This window comes from Papio anubis, chromosome 9 (assembly GCF_008728515.1).
Source record: "Papio anubis isolate 15944 chromosome 9, Panubis1.0, whole genome shotgun sequence".
NCBI lineage: Eukaryota > Metazoa > Chordata > Mammalia > Primates > Cercopithecidae > Papio > Papio anubis.
This window is the reverse complement of record NC_044984.1, coordinates 114,668,622-114,687,960: the sequence shown is the minus strand read 5'-3', so window position 1 is coordinate 114,687,960 and position 19,339 is coordinate 114,668,622. Positions and strand designations below refer to the sequence as shown.

At 50.6% G+C, this 19,339-nt stretch overlaps 1 protein-coding gene across 4 annotated transcripts in view; it reads left to right on the top strand.

Annotated features, from left to right (window-relative positions):
- Positions 1 to 9,118, top strand: part of MSI1 (musashi RNA binding protein 1) — a 28,201-nt gene extending 19,083 nt beyond the window's left edge. For 2 of the 4 annotated variants that reach the window (XM_031650822.1, XM_031650820.1), the window contains 4 exons: positions 2,591 to 2,659; positions 4,135 to 4,289; positions 4,794 to 4,856; positions 7,323 to 9,118. In XM_031650822.1, coding sequence (XP_031506682.1) covers positions 2,591 to 2,659; positions 4,135 to 4,289; positions 4,794 to 4,835 — 266 coding nt within the window. In that variant the 3' untranslated portion in view covers positions 4,836 to 4,856; positions 7,323 to 9,118. Of the gene's footprint in view, positions 1 to 2,590; positions 2,660 to 4,101; positions 4,290 to 4,793; positions 4,857 to 7,322 lie in introns of all 4 variants that reach the window. The other 2 variants (XM_031650821.1, XM_009181830.3) reach the window with 1 other exon arrangement.
- The last annotated feature ends 10,221 nt before the right edge of the window (positions 9,119 to 19,339 follow it).

Below are 19,339 nucleotides of genomic sequence, written 5' to 3'. Positions count from 1 at the left end.
GCTCAATCCCTGGCCTTAAAGAAATGACAGAAGAAATGTCTCTAAAAAGATATCTTGGCGGGCCTTGATGGCTCAAACCCTGGCTCCCAGCCTTTGGGAGGCAGAAGCGGGTGGATCCAGGTCAGGAGGTCGAGACCCTCCTGGCTAACATGGGTGAAGCCCGTCTCTACTAGAAAAATACAAAAAACTAGCAGGCGTGGTGGCCCGAGCATGTAGTCTCAATACTTGGGAGAGGCGGGAGAATGGCGTGAACCCGGGGAGGCGGGCGCTGCAGTGAGCCGAGATCAGGCCACTGCCTCCAGCCTGGGAGCACAGGCGAGACTCCGTCTCAAAAAAAAAAAAAAAAAAGATATCTTGGCAGGCAGGGGGTAGGTTAGGATGGTGCTTGGGCACCTGGGATCCTGAGCTTTCTCCCAGAAAAGGAGATTTGGGTGGTTTTCATGCATTCAATAAATATTAATTGTACCAGGCACTGGGGACACAACAGTGAATGAGACAGACAAGGTTCCTGCGTTCCTGGAACTGAAATTCCAGAGGAAGGAGACAGCAGTAAACAAGTAAACAGGCCAGGCATGGTGGCTCATGCCTGTAATCCCAGCACTTTGGGAGGCTACAGCAGGTGCATCACTTAAAGTCAGGAGTTCAAAACCAGCCTGGCCAACATGGTGAAACCCCGTCTCTACTAAAAATACAAAAATTAATTGGGCGTGGTGGTGCATACCTGTAATCCCAGCCCTTTGGGAACCTGAGGCAGGCAGATCACCTGAGGTCAGGAGTTTGAGACCAGCCTGGCCAACATGGTGAAACCCCATCTCTACTAAAAATAAAAAATAAAAAATAATTAACCAGGCATGATGGTGCATGCCTGTAGTCCCAGCTACTTAGGAGACTGAGCCAGGAGAATCACTTGAATCCAGGAGGCAGAGGTCGCAGTGAGCCAAGATCATGTCACTGCACACCAGACTGGGCAACAGAGCTAGACTCTGTCTAAAAAAAAAATCAAGGAAAACAAGAAAGGCTTACCTGAGTATCCCCAAAGCAAATAAGATATTTTTGGGCTGGGTGCTATGGCTCAGGCCTGTAATCCCAACACTTTGAGAGGCCAACACAGGAGGAGTTGGGAGGCGAACACAGGAGGATAGCTTGAGGCCCAGACCAGCCTGGGCAACATACCAAGACCCTATATTTTATTTTATTATTATTATTTTTTTTTGAGATGAAGTTGTGCGCTTGTTGCCCAGGCTGGCGTGCAATGGCACCATCTTGGCTCACCACAACCTCCACCTTCCGGGTTCAAGCGATGCTCCTGTCTCAGCCTCCCAAGTAGCTAGGATTACAGGCATGTGCCACCACGCCCAGCTAATTTTTTTTTTTTCTGTATTTTTTTTAGTAAGGACAGGGTTTCTCCATGTTGGTCAGGCTGGACTTGAACTCCCGACCTCAGGTGATCCGCCTGCCTTGGCCTCCCAAAGTGCTGGGATCACAGGCATGAGCCACCGCACCTGGCCTTTCCAAGACCCTATCTTTACAAAAAAATTAATTTAAAACAGTATATTTTTGGAGGGTGAGAAGTTCCATAAGGAAATTAAAGCAGGGAAATGTGCTAAGGCGTTAGGGTTGGGGACAAAGGGCCACCTCAGTGGGGGTATTCAGGGAAAACTTCTTAGAGGAGGTGGCATCTGAGTGAGAAGGAGCCCACTGTATGTAAAGTTTTCAGGAAAGATTCACAGTAGGAGGTGCTCACCTCTCAGCCCGGGGAGCTCCAGGCTCAAGCCATTCAAGCCACTAGGTGTTTTAAGCAGAGGCCCTTTCTACTCCTTCAGCAGTTATTAAACACCTGCTGTGTACAAGGCAAGGTGCTAGGTGCTGCAGAGGTGAAGATGAAGGCAGACAGCAAACAAGGGGATAGGTGCCTGTGTCTGAAGAGGAGATGGCAAACAAGGAGGCTGACGGGATTTGGGGGAGGCAGTGGTCATTTCTGGGGGTCAGGGAGGCACTTGGGGTGCTCTCAGGGGGTAGGGGCGAGGGGAGCAGGACAGGCAGCAGAGGGTGTCGTGCAAAGCTGTGGCTTCAGTGGGAGCCCAGCCCCAGCCTGACCCCTGGGGCGCTCTACCTGGGAGCAGCAGGCCTGGGGGCCTGTCCCGTGTGTCATCTATCACTAGCTGTTGTGGGCTGTGAAGAAGGATGTGAGCTCCCAGGCACCTCTAGGCCAAGTGCCCCCTGTTTTGCCAAGGGCACCCTGGAGAAGGGGGCAGTTGTGGGCAACTTTCACAGCTGCTCAGGGTTGGGTGCCCTGCCTCCACCCTCCGTGAGCTTTGGGTCGTTGGGGCATGTGCCCCCCAGTCCAGGGCAGAAATTGAGGCTCAGCTACTCACTGGGAAGCTGTGCTCTCTCCCACCTTTTTCCATTCATGTCATGGGTCAGGACACAGATGGTGGCCCAAGGTAGCCTTTTCTGCCTTGACCCTGGGGCTACATGGACCCCTGTGAGGTAAGGCCAGGCTGGAGAGGCTCTGGCTAGAAGGTAGGGGCCTCCTTCACCCACCTCTGCCCCCACTGCCATGCTGATGTGCCCATCGCTTTCTTTTCAGCCATTCCTCTCACTGCCTACGGACCTATGGCGGCAGCAGCGGCGGCGGCGGCTGTGGTTCGAGGGACAGGTGAGCTCTTCCGGGGTGCAGGAAGAGAGATGAGGCAGCACAGGGAGCAGAGAAGTCCAGGGGAGGGGAGGTGGCCACTGCCACCCCTTTGCAGAGGGACACTTGTTCATTTACTCAAGTATCAACTGATCACCTGCTCTGTGCTGGGCATCGTGCCAGCATGGGCGAGCCAGCCAGCAGCAAGACTGGCAGGGTCGGCCGGGCGAGGTGGCTCCTGCCTGTAATCCTAGCACTTTGGGAGGCCGAGGTGGGCAGATCACCTGAGGTCAGGAGTTCCAGAGCAGCCTGGCCAACATGGTGAGACCCTGTCTCTACTAAAACTACAAAAATTAGCCGGGCGTGGTGGTGCACGCCTGTAATCCCAGCTACTCGGGAGGCCAAGGCAGGAGAATCGCTTGAACCTGGGAGGTGGAGGTTGCAGTGAGCTGAGATCACGTCACTGCACTCTAGCCTGGGCAACAGAGTGAGACTCCGTCTGTCTCAAAAGGGAAAAAAAAAAAAGACTGACAGGGTTTCTGCCTTCCAGGGCTTGCAGCCTGGTGGTGGCATCAGGTATTAAAAAGGCAATAATGGGCCGGGCGCGGTGGCTCAAGCCTGTAATCCCAGCACTTTGGGAGGCCGAGACGGGCGGATCACGAGGTCAGGAGATCGAGACCATCCTGGCTGACACGGTGAAACCCCGTCTCTACTAAAAAAAAAAATACAAAAAACTAGCCGGGCGAGGTGGCGGGCGCCTGTAGTCCCAGCTACTTGGGAGGCTGAGGCAGGAGAATGGCGTGAACCCGGGAGGCGGGGCTTGCAGTGAGCTGAGATCCGGCCACTGCACTCCAGCCTGGGCGACAGAGCGAGACTCCGTCTCCAAAAAAAAAAAAAAAAAAAAGGCAATAATGCTGATGGCTGATGCTGCTGCACTAGGGGGTGTCCGGTACCAGAGAAGCTCCCAGCTGGGGCCTCTAGGAAAGGCCAGAGAAGGCTTCCAAGAGGAAGGGCCCCTTAACTTCGCATTCAAAGGCAAAGAGGACGAAAAGTGTTTCTGGTTGAGGGAATAGCATATACAAAGGCTTGGAGGCCAGTGGGTGTGGAGAGTGCAGAAGTAGGGAGTGGAGAAAAGAGGCAGAAGGAGCCCGGGTGCTGGGGAGACAGTGGAAATTGCAAGTAGCAGAGGGTTGCGGGTCAGGGTTTAGAACATGCATTCAGTTGCCAGGTGGGGTGAGGTTGGGAAGGGGCTCAGGAGAGGAGGCTGCTGAGTGGTCAGATGAGATGATGGGGGTCAGGGCTGGGGTGACTGGGTGGATGGGTGTGGGGAGATCTCCAGGAGGTGGGCCCACAGGACTTCCTGAAATGTGGGGGTCCAGGTCAGGGTGGGTGGGACAGGCTTGAGGGGGTGCCGTGGGGTGGCAGAGAGCACCGGGGCTATCACCGTCTTCTTTCTGGGTTGCCAGGCTCTCACCCCTGGACGATGGCTCCCCCTCCAGGTTCGACTCCCAGCCGCACAGGGGGCTTCCTGGGGACCACCAGCCCCGGCCCCATGGCTGAGCTCTACGGGGCAGCCAACCAGGACTCGGGGGTCAGCAGTTACATCAGCGCCGCCAGCCCTGCCCCCAGCACCGGCTTCGGCCACAGTCTTGGGGTGAGTGGCCAGGCCTGGCGGCCTCCACCTCACCCCCCACACCTTGAGACACCCCCAGGTTGGGGAAGGGAGAGACCTTCTTTGTCTTTGGGGGCAAAAGGAGGGTGAGGGAGGATGAATGGAGAGTCACTCAGGAAGAACAGTGGGGGTTATCATTCATTCAGTGGACACTCAGCTATCGCCTCTGAATGCCAGGCATAGCGGGCTCTAGGTGAAAATGAGACACATGGCGTCTCTGCTCGCATGGAGGTTCAATTCCAGCCCGGGGTGCCCTGGTTTTATCCAGGGTACTGGTTTGTGCAGATTCCCTGGCCCTTTGTTGGAGAATCTTTGGACAGACCTGCAGTGGCGGGCGATCTGGGAAGGCAGACCTGCAATGGGGGGACGATCCAGGCAGGTATAGAGGGGTCTTGCCTCACCTCAGATATCCTGCAGAGAGAGAAGGAGCCCCTGATCTTCCTCTACTTTCCCAGGAGTCTAGGAGTCAAATGCTTTCCTTTTCAGGGCCCTTTGATTGCCACAGCCTTCACCAATGGGTACCACTGAAGCAGGGGACGGTGGCAGGAGGTGAGGATGGGGGGGGAGGTGGGGACAGGTGGTGGGGTGGCACTGGGGAAGCCTGTCCTGGGCCATCGAATCTCGGACACAGACCCCATCCCTGCCCTCAAGAATCACAGTCCCAGGGGAGACAGATCTTTATACCAGCTGTGGTCAATAAACATGAAAAGCTGCTCACCCTACTCCATTTAAATACAGAAATCAAAGCAACAGTAAGGCTTCACATCCCACCTATCAGGTTGGCAAAGATTATTATTATTGAGACAAGATCTCGTTCTGTCACCCAGACCTCCTGGGCTCAAGGGATCCTCCCACCTCAGACTCCTCCCAAGTAGCTGGGACTGCAGGCACATGCCACCATGCCTGGCTAATTTTTTTACTTTTTTTGTAGAGACAAGGTTTCACTGTGTTGCCCAGGCTAGTCTCAAATTCCTGGGCTCAAGGGATCCTCCTGCCCTGGTCTCCCAAAGTGCTGGGATTACAGGTGTGAGCCACCAGGGTAGGCCACAAAGATTTTTTAAGATCTTTTATTATTTTTTATTCTATTTTTTTAGATGGAGTCTCGCTCTGTCGCCCAGGCTGGAGTGCAGTGGCACAGTCTTGGCTCACTGCAACCTCGTCCCCTGGGTTCAAACAATTCTAATGTCTCAGCTTCCCGAGTAGCTGGGATTACAGGCATGTGCTACCATGCCTGGCTAATTTTGGTATTTTTTTGGTTTAGCAGAGGCGGGTTTTGCCATGTTGGCCAGGCTGGTCTCAAACTCCTGGCTTCAAGTGATCCATCTGCCTCGGCCTCCCAAAGTGCTGGGATTACAGGGGTAAGCCACCGTGCCTGGCCCTATTATTATTATTATTATTTTTAATAGAGATGGGGTCTCACTGTCACCCAGGCTGGAGTGCAGTGTGCAGTCACAGGTCGCCACAGCCTGGAACTCCTAGGCTCAAGCCATCCTCCACCTCAGCCTCCCAAGTAGCTGGGACCACAGGAACAAGCCACCATGCCTGGCTAAGATTTTTTTAAAAATTTTTTGTAGAGATGGGGTCTCATTATGCGGCCCAGGTTGGTCTTGAACTCCTGGCTCAAACGATCCTCCTCTGCCTCGGCCTTCCAAAGTGCTGGGATTACAGGCATGAGCCACTGGGCCCAGCCACAAAGGTTTTTTAAGCTGAACACTGCCAGCATTGATAAAGATACGGGAGAAACAAGTAAGTACAGTGGCTCAGGGGTTCCCGGGACAGTCTGGCAATGTTTGTTCCTGTTTCAAACATTCATGCCCTTACACCCAACAATTCCACTTCTAGGCATTTATTTTTAAAACTGCAAATAACTGAAATATCCATCAAAAGGAGAGTGGTTAAACAAATTAGTGTATGTGTATAGTGGTATAGTACACAGCTATCAAAACAGGATACCTTGACTAGGTGCGGTGGCTCACGCCTATAAGCTCAGCACTTTCGGGGGCCGAGGCGGGTGGATCACCTGAGGTCAGGAGTTCTAGACCAGCCTGGCCAACATGGTAAAACCCCATCTCTACTAAAAATACAAAACTTGGCTGGTGTGGTGGTGTGCACCTGTAATCCCAGCTACTCGGGAGGCTGAGGGACAAGAATTGCTTGGACCAGAAAGCAAAGGCTGCAGTGTGCCGAGATCAGGCCACTGCACTCCAGCCTGGGCAACAGAGCAAGACTCCACCTCAACAAACAAACAAACAAAAAAGCAACAGGATACCTTGACTTGTGGGACTGTGTACACGGCCATCACAGTGTCTATCCAGATGGCGGGAGACTGTGAGCCCATGATATTCTGTGCATTCACCCATTCATTTATGAGCCCTATTCCAGGAAAGAGGGATGAACAAGACGGACAAAGTCTTCTCTCATTTCACAGGACAAAAATCAAGTGAACGTATGAGATAATTCCAGATTGTGCATCACAGGGCTATTTTAGATGTGGGGTTCGGAGAAGGTATCTCTGAGAAGGTGACATTTAAATAAATCCAGCCATTCAAAATCTGGGGAAAGAGCCATCCAACCAGGGAACAGAAAGTGCAAAGTCTGGCTGGGTGCAGTGGCTCACATTCGTAATCCTAGATCTTTAGGAGGCCAAGGCTGGAGGATGGCTTGAGACCAAGACTTCAAGATCAGCCTGAGCAATATAGTGAATCCCCATCTCTGCTAAAACAACAAAAATGAGCAGGGTGTGTTTGCCTTCCCCCGTAGTCCCAGATATTACCTGTAATCCCATATTCTCAGGAGGCTGAGGCAGGAGGATCACTTGAGCCTAGGAGGTTGAGGCTGCAGTGAACTATGATCACTGCCACTGCACTCCAGCCTGGGCAACAGAGCTGGACCCTGTCTCTGAAAAAAAAAGTAAGAAGAAAGTGGATAGTTAATGAACAAATCTCTTCTGGGAGAGGACTGGGGAGGGCTGCGTGTGCCCCAGGAGCCCCCATAATCTCATGGCTTTGTTCCCAGTGCCCCAGCCTGCAGCTGACTGAGGACCACGAGTGAGCCAGCGAGGGGGCGGGAGACCTCAGCCGCAGCCGCCGCCCCCTCCCCCGCAGCGACTCGGACCCGCTACTGCCTGCCCCCCAACTCCCCGGGCCCGGCCCCTGCCCCTGCCCTGCTACCCCCCGACAGCGTCTGGCTCCCCTACTAACGTCCCCCTCTTCGCCCTTGCCCCCATCCCCACCCGCCCCTCTCCCGGCCCTGCTTTTATTTATTTTGGATTAGCCGGTTGCCCACCCCAGCCCTCTGGTCCCTCCCTCCCTGCCGCGCCCCCCTAGGACCAGCCCCTCCCCAGAAGGCTTTTGGATTTGTGCATAGCTAGAGTGAAGGCGGAGGGAGCCTGCTACAGGCCGCAGCCCCAACCCCTGTTTTTTATTCTGATTTCCCCTCCTTTACTCTTTCCTTTTTTTTTTTTTTTTTTTGTTTTTTTTTTTAAGAAACCGTTTTTAAACTATTTCTAGGTTTGTGAATGTGAAGCCCCAGGCCGCAGGGGGCAAGGGGCCAGGTGCCCCCCACCAGCTGAGAACAAAGTGTCTATCTGGGTTGTGGGCCCCTGGCTGCCTCCCTCCAGCCCTGGAGAGGAGGGCAGGGCTGCAGGGAGGCCAGGCCGAGCCCCTGGAACCATCCCGTCCTGTATCATATGTAAATACTGTGAGGTGATGTGCCCACCCCTCTCTAAGGCCCCTCGGGGGTGAGGGGCTCCCCCCTCCCCTGTTTCTGTCCCCTCAGACACCGTTACTGTAAGCTTGCAGGCCTCAGCTGTGGCCACGGCAGGCCCGCTCTCTCAGGCCCTCGGGGTCAAGGCCTTGGTTGGACCTACCCACCCCGAAAACCCAGTGTGGGGGCAAAGGGCGCGGGAAGAGCAGGGCTTGCCCGGAGACACTGCTGGACGGGAATTAACTCTCCAAAGGTCTCCCCTGCCCCCTACCTAGGCTGGGTCTTCATGGTTTCTGCTCAGTCTATCCCCTCTTCCTCCTCGACCCCCGCAATGAGTGAGCACCAGGGGACGCTCTGGCAAGGGCAGACCCCAGGGGAAAGCAAAGGGCGTCTCAGGGAACCCCCACATTCTCTCACTGAAGTTTCCCACCAGGATGACCCCACAGCCAGAGTCCCTTGGCAGCCCTCACCCCAGAGCCCCCTTCCAAGGAAGAAGAGATGTTCAGGGCATTGGACCTTCATGAACAGTGGCCTGGCTGGCGTGGCAGGGCCAAGGCCCACCCACTGCCATCCCCCTTCTGTGTGTCCCTGTCCCCCAGTTCTGAGGCCCAGGGCCTGAGCTCTCTTCCCCAGCATCGCCCCCACCCGGAAACCCCGCCTTTGGAGAGTTAATTGTCTGTGTCAGGTGCTTAACCTACCAGCCCTGAGAACACAAAGCAATAATCTTTGTTACTGAGATGCGCGGCTGTTCGTGTTTTGGTTTTTTTTTTTTTTTTTTTTTAATGTTTCCTAATAAAAGAGAAGCTGCATTTTATTGGTTTTTATTTTTAATTTTCTACACGTTTGAGCTGAGTCCTGAGACACTTAGCTTCCCTCTCCCCTATCCCCATACCCTTCCACCCCACTGGGCCCAACCATGGGCTCAGGACCCTGGAATTCCGTTTTCTGATTTGTTTGGGGATTTTTTTTTTTTTTTTAAGATGTTACATGGTGTTTCGAAGCCAGCAAGTTACCACCCTCCGGTGTCTCTTCTCTCCACATCTGTAACTTCTTTTTCCAGGTTTTATTTTCAGTTTTAAATTCCTAATAAATTATTTGAAAACGTTGCTGGGCTTGTGAGTGTCTTATGTCTGTGTGCATTAAGGGATACCTCATTTTCCTGCTGTAGGGATGGCAGGACTCACCTCCATCCTCTTAGCGTCCTGGCAGGATCCAAGAATTAAATTGACACAAGATAGATGAATAGGGCCAGTCACGGTGGCTCATGCCTATAATCCCAGCACTGTGGGAGGCAGAGGTGGGCAGATGACTTGAAATCAGGAGTTCGAGACCAGCCTGGCCAACGTGGCGAAACCCCGTGTCTATTAAAAATACAAAAATTAGCCGAGCGTGGGGGTGGGCGCCTGTAGTCCCAGCGAATTAGGAGGCTGAGGCAGGAAAGTCGCTTGAACCCGGGAGGTGGAGGCTGCAGTGAGCCACGATCATGCCTCTGCACTCCAGCCTGGGTGAGAGTGAGACTCTGTCTCAAAAAAAAAAAAAAGAACAGGAGAAAAGCATACACATTTATTTATCAAAAGTTGTGCGTGGCATGGGAGCCTCCATAAAGAAATGAAGGCAGTGTGGTGGCTCATACCTGTACTTTGGGAGGCTGAGGCAAAAGGAGTGCTTGAGACCAGAGGTTCAAGACCAGCCTGGGCAACATAGCGAGACCTTCATCTGTACAAAATATTAAATTATTTAGGCATGGTGGCACAAGCCTGTGGTCTCAGCTACTCAGGGGATAGAGGTGGGAAGATTGCTTGAGCCCTGGGAGTTGCAGGCTGCAGTGAGCCGTGTTCTTGACACTGCATTCCAGCCTGGAGGACAGAGCAAGATGCTCTCACTCAAAAAGAGAGAGAGAAATGAAGACCTAAAGCAGCAGTTAGAGTTACTTATATACTGGATTGGACAAAGAATAGTCAATTATGAAAAAGCCACTCAATTATGTTGGAGAAGCTTAAAAGATGATAGCTATTTTGGGCCACGCATGGTGGCTCACGCCTGTAATCCCAGCACTTTGGGAGGCCAAGGCGGGTGGATCGCCTGAGCTCAGGAGTTCGAAACCACCCTGGGCAACATGGTGAAACCCCATCTCTACTAAAATACAAAAAATTTGCCGGGTATGGTGGCACGCACCTGTAGTCCCAGCTACTCGGGAGGCTAAGGCACAAGAATGCGCCCGGGAGGCAGAGGTTGCAGTGAGCCAGGGTCACGCCACTGCACGCCAGCCTGGGTGACAGAGTGAGACTCTGTCTCAAAGAAAAAAAAACCTATTTTGGCTGGACACACTGGCTCACAACGGTAATCAAAGCACTTTGGGAGGCTGAGGCAGGCGGATCCCTTGAGTCCAGGAGTCCGAGACCTGCTTGGGTGATATGGTAAAACCCCATCTCTACAAAAAAATACAAAAATTAGCTGATGGATGGTGGTACAGGCCTGTAGTCTCAGCTACTTGGGAGGCTGAGACGGAAGGATTGCTTGAGCCAGGGAGACAGAGGCTGCAGTGAGCTGAGATGGCACCACTGTACTCCAGCCTGGGTGACAGAGCAAGACCCTGTCTCAAAAAAAATTTTTTTAAGTTACTTTAACAAGGGTCTGCACAGAATTATCTTGGTACCAGCTTCTCGCCCTTGAAGATAAGGATGTTGCCTTTCCTTCCAGTACTGGTTGGGGGTCTTTCACTCAGGAATTTCATCATCTTCTGCCTTTAAGAAACAGCACAAAGGTGAGAGTGATCATCTTGTTCTTGCTGTTTTTCAAGTGCCTTTAGCTTAAATAATCAGTGTGGATATTTTTAAATATTCTCTGCACCTTCTCCCTCCTGCTTTCCTCCTGGGAAGGTCTTTACTTTCCACTTGACTCAGAGCTTAGTGTTGACAATGAGATACCACTTCACACTCATTGCTGGGATTACAGGTGTGCACCACCGGACCCAGCCCTTCAAACAGATATTTGTACGCCAGTGTTCACAGCAGCAGTATTCATGATAGCCAAAAGGTAGAAACAACCCAAAAGTCCATCAATGGATAAATGGATACATAAAATGTGGTCTATCCATACAATGGACTATTTAGTCAGCCTTAAAAAGGAAGGAAATTGGGCTGGGTGCTGTGGCTCATGCCTATAATCTCAGCACTTTGGGAGACCAAAGCAGGTGGATCACCTGAGGTCAGCAGTTCAAGACCAGCCTGGCCAACCTGGTGAAACCTTGTCTCTACTAAAAATACAAAAATTAGTCAGACATGGTGGTGGGCACCTGTAATCCCAGCTACTTGGGAGGCTGAGGCAGGGGAATCATTTGAACCCAGGAGGTGGAGGTTGCAGTGAGCCAAGATAGTGCCACTGCACTCCAACCTCCAGCCTGTGCGACAGAGCAAGACTCTGTCTCAAAAAAAAAAAAAAAAAAAAAAAGGAGGGAATTCTGGCATATACTACAACATGGATGAACCTTGAGGACATCAGGTTACGTTGTGTTATGTGAAATAAGACTGTGGATGAAATACTATACGATTCCACTTACATGAAGTACTGAGATTCGTCAAATTCATAGAAACAAAAAGTAGAATGGTGGTTACCAGGGGCTAGGGCAAGGGGAAAGGAGAGTTGTTTAATGGGTGCAGTTTCAGATTTGCAAGATGAAAAAGGTTAGCAGTGTGAATATACTGAACACTACTGAACTGCCTATTCAAATATGGTTAAGATGGTAAACTTTATGTGTTTTTTACCAGAATTAAAAAATTCTTAAAGTTTGAAATGCATACAGAAGTGCTTATGAATAAAATGACTTGAGAGCTATGATTTGCTTTAAAATAGCCAATAAAAAAGAAGTATGTGAGTGATATGGTTTGGCTCTGTGTCCCCACCCAAATCTCATCTGGAATTGTAATCCCCAGGGAAGGACCTGGTGGGAGGTGATTGGATCATGGGGGTGGTTCCCCCCATGCTGTTCTCATGATAGTGAGTTCTCACAAGATCCAGTGGTTTAAAAGTAGCACTCCCGGCCAGGCACAGTGGCTCACGCTTGTAATCCTGGCACTTTGGGAGGCCGAGGCAGGCGGATCACGAGGTCAGGAGATTGAGACCACGGTGAAACCCCGTCTCTAGTAAAAATACAAAAAATTAGCCTGTAGTCCCAGCTACTCAGGAGGCTGAGGCAGGAGAATGGCGTGAACCCGGGAGGCGGAGCTTGCAGTGAGCCGAGGTCGAGATCGTGCCACTGCACTCCAGCCTAGGCTACAGAGCGAGACTCTGTCTACAAAAAAAAAAAAAAAAAAAAAAGTAGCACTCCCCACTCTGCTCTCTCTCTCTCCTGCTGCCATTTAAGACGTGCCTTGCTTCCCCTTTGCCTTCTGCCATGATTGTAAGTTTCCTGAGGCTTCCCAGCCATGTGGAACTACTAAACCTCCTTTCTTGATAAATTACCCAGTCTCAGGTAGTATCTTTATAGCAGTGTGAGAACAGACTAATACAGAGAATTGGTACCAGCTCTCACGAGATCTGATGATTATATAAGGGGGAGTTTTCCTACACAAGATCTCTTCTCTTGTTTTGCCACCGTGTGAGACGTGCCTTTCACCTTTTGCCATGATTGTGGAGGCGTCCCCAGCCAGGTGGAACTGTAAATCCATTAAACCTTTATTTTCTTCCCGGTCTTGGGTATGTCTTTATCAGTAGCATGAAAACTGACTAATACATATGAAAATGCCTGGATATCCAGGCAGAAGTCTACTGCACCATGTCTGGGGGCTACACAGAGCAATGGGGCCCTGGGTCTGACCCATGAAACCATTTTTCTGTCCCAGGCCTCTGTGCCTGTGATGGGAGGGGCTGCCATGAAGATTCCTGATGTGCTCTGGAGACATTTTCCCCCATGGTCTTGGCCATTAACACATTTGGCTTTTTGTTACTTATGCAAATTTCTGCAGCTAGCTTGACTTCCCAGAAAATGGGGTTTCCTTTTCTACTACATGGTCAGGCTGCAAGTTTTCCAAACCTTTATGCTCTGCTTCCCTTTTAAACATAAGTCCCAATTTCAAACCATCTCTTTGTGAATGCACATGATAGAATGCTTTCAGAAAAAGCCACATCACCTCTTGAATGCTTTTCTGCTTAGAATTTTCTTCTGCCAGATAACCTAAATAAATAGTCTCTCTCAAGTTCAAAGTTCCACAGATGTCTAGGGCAGGGGCAAAATGCCACCAGTCTCTTTGCTAAAGCATAGCAAGAATTACCTTTGCTCCAGTACCCAGTAAGTTCCTCATCTCCATCTGAGACCACCTCAGCTTGGACTTCATTATCCATATCACTATCAGCATTTTGGTCAAAATCATTCAACAAGTCTCTAAGAAGTTCCAAGCTTTCCCACATCTTCCTGTCTTCTTCTGAGCGACCCCCCCAAACTGTTCCAACCTCTGCCTGTTATCTAATTCCAAAGTCACATCTATAGTTTCAGGTTATCTGTATAGCAGTACCCCTAGCAGAGGTTCTCCATGAGCCAAGATCATGCCACTGCACTCCAGCCTGGGTGACAGAACCAGACATCATCTCAAAAAAAAAAAAAAAACAAAAAGAGAGAGCGAGCACAGATTTCAGATCCTATACCAACCTGCATGTATTATGTTCCAATAATCTGTATTACCTTTTTTTTTTTTTTTTTTGAAACAGGGTCTCCCTCTGTTGCCCAGGCTGGAGTAGAGTGGTGCAATCACAGCACAATGTAGGCCTTGAATTCCTGACTCAAGCAATCCTCCCGCCTCAGCTTCCCGAGTAGCTGGGATTATAAGCCTGAGCCATCATGCCAGGGCTATATCACTCTTCAAGTTTTCCAGCGGAGTCCAGGGATCAGTCAAGTTTGGGAACCACTAACTACATTATCCCTTCTCTGGATAGATGGGGAGGTAGACAGTGCCATTGTAGCAGTTAGGGGGCTGTCAGGAAGATCTGGACACTGAGGATGGTGGCTTTGGAAGTGGAAAAAGTTTTCATTAGACTGGTATATTGCCGGGCGCAGTGGCTCACGCCTGTAATCCCAGCACTTTGGGAGGCCGAGGCAGGCGGATCACGAGGTCAGGAGATCGAGACCATCCTGGCTAACACGCTGAAACCCCATCACTACTAAAAAAGACAAAAAAATTAGCCGGGTGTGGTGGCAGGCACCTGTAGTCCCAGCTATTCGGGAGGCTGAGGCAGGAGAATGGCGGGAACCTGGGAGGCGGAGCTTGCAGTGAGCCGAGATCGTGCCACTGCACTCCAGCCTGGGCGACAGAGTGAGACTCCGTCTCAAAAATAAATAAATAAATAAAAAATAAATAAACCGGTATACTGCCTCAACTTGCTCCTTGGCACCTGATGGTGGGCTAGCCTATGCAAGGCTCTTAGTATCCTTCCTAGCACAGCCTCACAGCATGTTAATTGCTGCTGCTGCTGCTGTTGTTATCACTGGAGAGAGCAGGAATCAGAGGCAGGTAGACACAGGTTCAGATTTTTTCTCCACCACCTTCTAGCCATGTGACTTTGAGAAAGTTACTTAAACTCTCTGAACCTGCTTCATCATCTATAAGATGGGGAAGATGATGACAACCATCACAGCAATAATAACTATATCAGAAGAGTGTTGTTAGGCTGAAAGACAACATATGTAAAGCACAGTGCTTGCACAATGCCAAGCGTAGAGAAACACTCAGCAAATGGTAGCTGGCAGCTGCTGTCAAGCACTTCCTAGAAACAGGAGCCTTACCCTTTAGAAGCCAAGAAGACGTGACCTTGCTAAAGTGTGGGTATGCCATCACCTGAAGGAGTCAAGAAGCTATGCTTAGCTGTACTTTCCACTGAAGACTGTGTTTTTCCCAGGCTGGGAGAGGCTATGCTTTGCACACCTGTGCAGGGATCTGGGGTGGTGGAAGGTCAAGGTACAAAGAGCACAGGGCCTTGGGGAGCTACCCAGTGCCCTTCCAGGTCCCTTATACTGTCACCTCTGTGGCCGGGGCCGCAGAGGTCTGGGCTGTCAGAGTTAGCATGTCTCTTTCCAGGGGGAGAGGGTTGTGGCAGCAACCTGACCCCCTCCCCACCAGGTGCTTTGTCTAAACTCCAGCACGTGGAGTTTGTCCAGATTGTCCTTAGGAAGGCTTTCATGGGCTGGGGAAGGAGGGAAGTCGTAGGTTGAACTGAATCTCTTCCTTCCTCAAGGGACTTTCAGTACTCCCTGGCCTGAGATGGTAGCATGAGAACCAAATCCAACTCTTACCTTGGTCCTGGTGTGTGACTCTGGGGCAGTCACTTAACCTCTCTCAGCCTCAGCTGTCTTCTCTATAAAATGAAGTTTGTACTTGGACCTACCTCGACCTTTGTACCAGGTTCTTAGCATATGGGACCTGGGATGGAGTTAGCACTCGGTTAATAGTAATTCATAGCCGGGTGCAGTGCCTCACGCCTGTATTCCCAGCACTTTGGGAGACCGAGGCAGGTGGATCACTTGAGGCCAGGAGTTTGAGAACAGCCTGGCCAACATGGCAAAACACCATCTCTAATAAAAATACAAAAATTAGCCAGGCGTGGTGGCACATGCCTATAGTCCCAGCTACACAGGAGGCTGGGGCAAGAGAATCACCTAAACCTGTGAGGTGGAGGTTGCAGTGAGCCAAGATTGTGCCACTGCACTCCAGCCTGGATAAAAGGTTAATTAATAACTTTACTTGCAACCACAGCTGCTTCTCCTTCTTTGAGCCACCCCAGTCACCCACTTAGTGTCCTTCAGGCCTAAATCTAGGAGCAGTGCCTGGTCCTCTGTCTTGTTATGACCCCAAGGAAACCACATAAGAGGGACTGAAGATTTTGCTGGGCAAGGCTTCGCTGTGCTTGGGCAGACTCCACTCATTCTGGGGCTGCAGAGGCAGGGCCATTCAGTCAAGCTGATGTGGGATTCTGACCTACCCAAGGCCCCCTTCATTAGTTCTCATGGCCCCCACCTCCCATGGGGCAGCCCTGAGACAGGCTCTGTGACAATCCACAGCAGCCCTATCCAACAGAAACTTCTGGGATCATGGAAACATTCTGTGGCTGCCAATCTGGCAGCCACCCACCACGTGTGTCTATGAGCCTCAAAATGTAGCTATTGTGACCAAGAAACTGAATTTTTAATGGTATTTCATTTTTATTTTTATTTATTTTTTGAGACAGGGTCTTGCTCTGTTGCCCAGGCTAGAGCACAGTGGCACAATCTTGGCTCACTGCAACCGATGCTTCCCGAGTTCAAGTGATTCTCCTGCCTCAGCCTCCCAAGTAGCTGGGATTACAGGTGCGCACCACCACACCCGGCTAATTTTGTATTTTTAGTAGAGATGGGGTTTCACCATGTTGGTCAGGCTGGTCTTGAACTCCTGACCTCAGGTGATCCACCCGCCTCAGCCTCCCAAAGCGCTGGGATTGCAGGCATGAGCCACTGCGCCTGGCCCAGAAAAGAGATGATTAAACATAAAACAGCCATGTGATGAAACAGCATTTTGCCTCTGTGGTCTTCCTCCCCTAAACCCATAACTCTAATCTAATTATGAGAAAAACATAGGACAAATTCCAATAGAGAGCTGGGCACAGTGGCTCACGCCTGTAATCCCAGCACTTTCGGAGGCCGATGCAGGCAGATCACGAGGTCAAGAAATCAAGACCATCCTGGCCAACATGGTGAAACCTCATCTCTACTAAAAATACAAAAATTAGGGGGACGTGGTGGTGCACGCCTGTAGTCCCAGCTACTCAGGAGGCTGAGGTGGGAGAATCACTTCAACCCGGGAGGCAGAGGTTGCAGTGAGCCGAGATCACACCACCGCACTCCAGCCTGGTGACAGAGTGAGACTCTGTCTCAAAAATAAATAAAAATAAATAAATAAAAATCAGCTGGGTGCAGTGGCATGTGCCTGTAATCCCAGCTACTTAGAGGCTGAGGCACAAAAATCACTTGAACCTGGGAGAAAGAAGTTGCAGTGAGCCGAGATTGTGCCACTGCACTCCAGCCTGGGCAACAGAGTGAGACTCCAACACACACACACACACACACACACACATTCCAAGAAAGGGTCATCCTGACCAATACTCTTCAAAACTATCAAGGTTGCTGGGCACAGTGGCTCATGCCTGTGATCCCAATGCTTTGGGAGGCTTAGATGGGAGGATCACTTGAGGCCAGGAGTTCAAGACCAGCCTGGGCAACATAGGGAGACGCCTTGTCTCCAAAAAAAAATTTTTTTTGATATGGAGTCTTGCTCTGTCGCCCAGGCTGGAGTCCAATGGAGCAATCCTGGCTCACTGCAAGCTCTGCCTCCTGGGTTCACGCCATTCTTCTGCCTCAGCCTCCCGAGTTGCTGGGACTACAGGTGCCCACCACCACCCCCGGCTTATTTTTTTATTTTTAGTAGAGACAGGGTTTCACCGTGTTAGCCAGGATGGTCTCCATCACCTGACCTTGTGATCTGCCCGCCTCGGCCTCCCAAAGTGCTGGGATTACAGGTGTGAGCCACTGTGCCTGGCCCAAAAAAATTTTTTTAATTAGCCAGTTGTGGTGACACATGTCTGTAGTCCCCACTAATCGGGACGCTGAGGTGGGAGGATTGCTTGAGCCCAGGAGGTTGAGGCTGCAGTGAGCTATGATCGTGTCACTGCACATCAGCCTGGGAAACAGAGCGATACTTTGTCTCTAAAAACAAAACAAAACAAAACAAAAACAGATAAATAAATTAACGAGGCCCTCCTTACCCCACAGGGTTGTTGTAGAGGTCACATAGAAACAGAAGAGCACCAAGTTAACCAATTATAAATCTATAGCGAGAGAAGCAGATCAGAGACCAGGCAAGGTGGCTCATGCCTGTAATCCCAGCACTTTGGGAAGCTGAGGCGTGTGGATCACCTGAGGTCAGGAGTTTGAGACCAGCCTGACCAACATGGTGAAACCTTGTCTGTACAAAAAATACAAAAATTATCCAGGCATGGTGGCAGGTGCCTATAATTCCCAGCTACATGGGAGGCTGAGGCAGGAGAATTGCCTGAACCTGGGAGGCGGAGTTTGCAGTGAGCCGAGATTGTGCCACTGTACTCCAGCCTGGGTGATGAGAGCAAAACTCTGTCTCAAAAAAAAAAAAAAAAAAAAAAAAAAAAGAGAGAGAGAAGCAGATGAGCAGTTACCAGGGGCTGAGGGAGTGTGACTGCTAATGGGTACAGGGTTTCTTTCTGGAGTGATGAAAATGTTCTGGAACCCCGTACAGGTGATGGTTGCACAACACTGTGAAGGTACTAAATGCCACTGAATTGTTTACTTAAACGTGGTTATGTTATGCGAATTTCACCAAAACAATGTTATATCGATATTTGATGTAACAGTTCTTTTTTTTTTTTTTTTTTTTTTTTGAGATGGAGTTTTGCTCTTGTTCTCCAGACTGGAGTGCAGTGGCGCCATCTCAGCTCACCGCAACCTCCGCCTCCAGGGTTCAAGCCATTCTCCAGCCTCAGCATTCCGAGTAGCTGGGATTACAGGCATGCGCCACCACACCTGGCTAATTTTGTATTTTTAGTAGAGACGGGGTTTCTCCATGTTGGTCAGGCGGGTCTTGAACTCCCCAACTCAGGTGATCTGCTGCCTCAGCCTCCCAAAGTGCAGGGATTACAGGCGTGAGCCACTGCGCCTGGCCTCTGATATGCCAGTTCTAATGTCCTTTAGTATTCTATAAATTAGATCCAGGCCTTTGGAATCCAAAGCCCAGGTTCTTCTCACAAACCCACACTGCAGAGGGGAGTGGTGGGATAAAATAAACCCTGTGTCTTGGAATCAGACAGATCTAAACTGGAGCCCTATTTTGTCATCTGCCAACTGTGTGATCTTGGGCAAGTTACCGCACCTCTCTGAACCTGTCTCTTCATCTGCAAGCTGCATGACTGATGGGACTATTCAACTAGACCCAGTGCACAGATTCAGGCACTTGAGACATGGAGGCTGCAGGCAGCAATCTTTTTTTTTTCCTTTTGAAATAGGGTCTCACTCTGCTGCAGAGGCTCAGTCACAGTTCATTGCAGCCTTGACCTCCCTAGATCACGAGATCCTCCCACCTCAGCCCCCTGAGTTGCTGGGATCACAGGTGCAATCCATCACCACACCTGGTTAACATTTTTTTTTTTTTTAAAGAGATGAGGTCTCTCTATGTTGCCCAGGCTGCACTTCCTTCTTGTCTCCCTTATCCCAGCGTCCGACTGAACTGATGGCTTTGCTTTCCCCAACCAGCCCATGAAGCTGGGCTGAGTACAAAGTG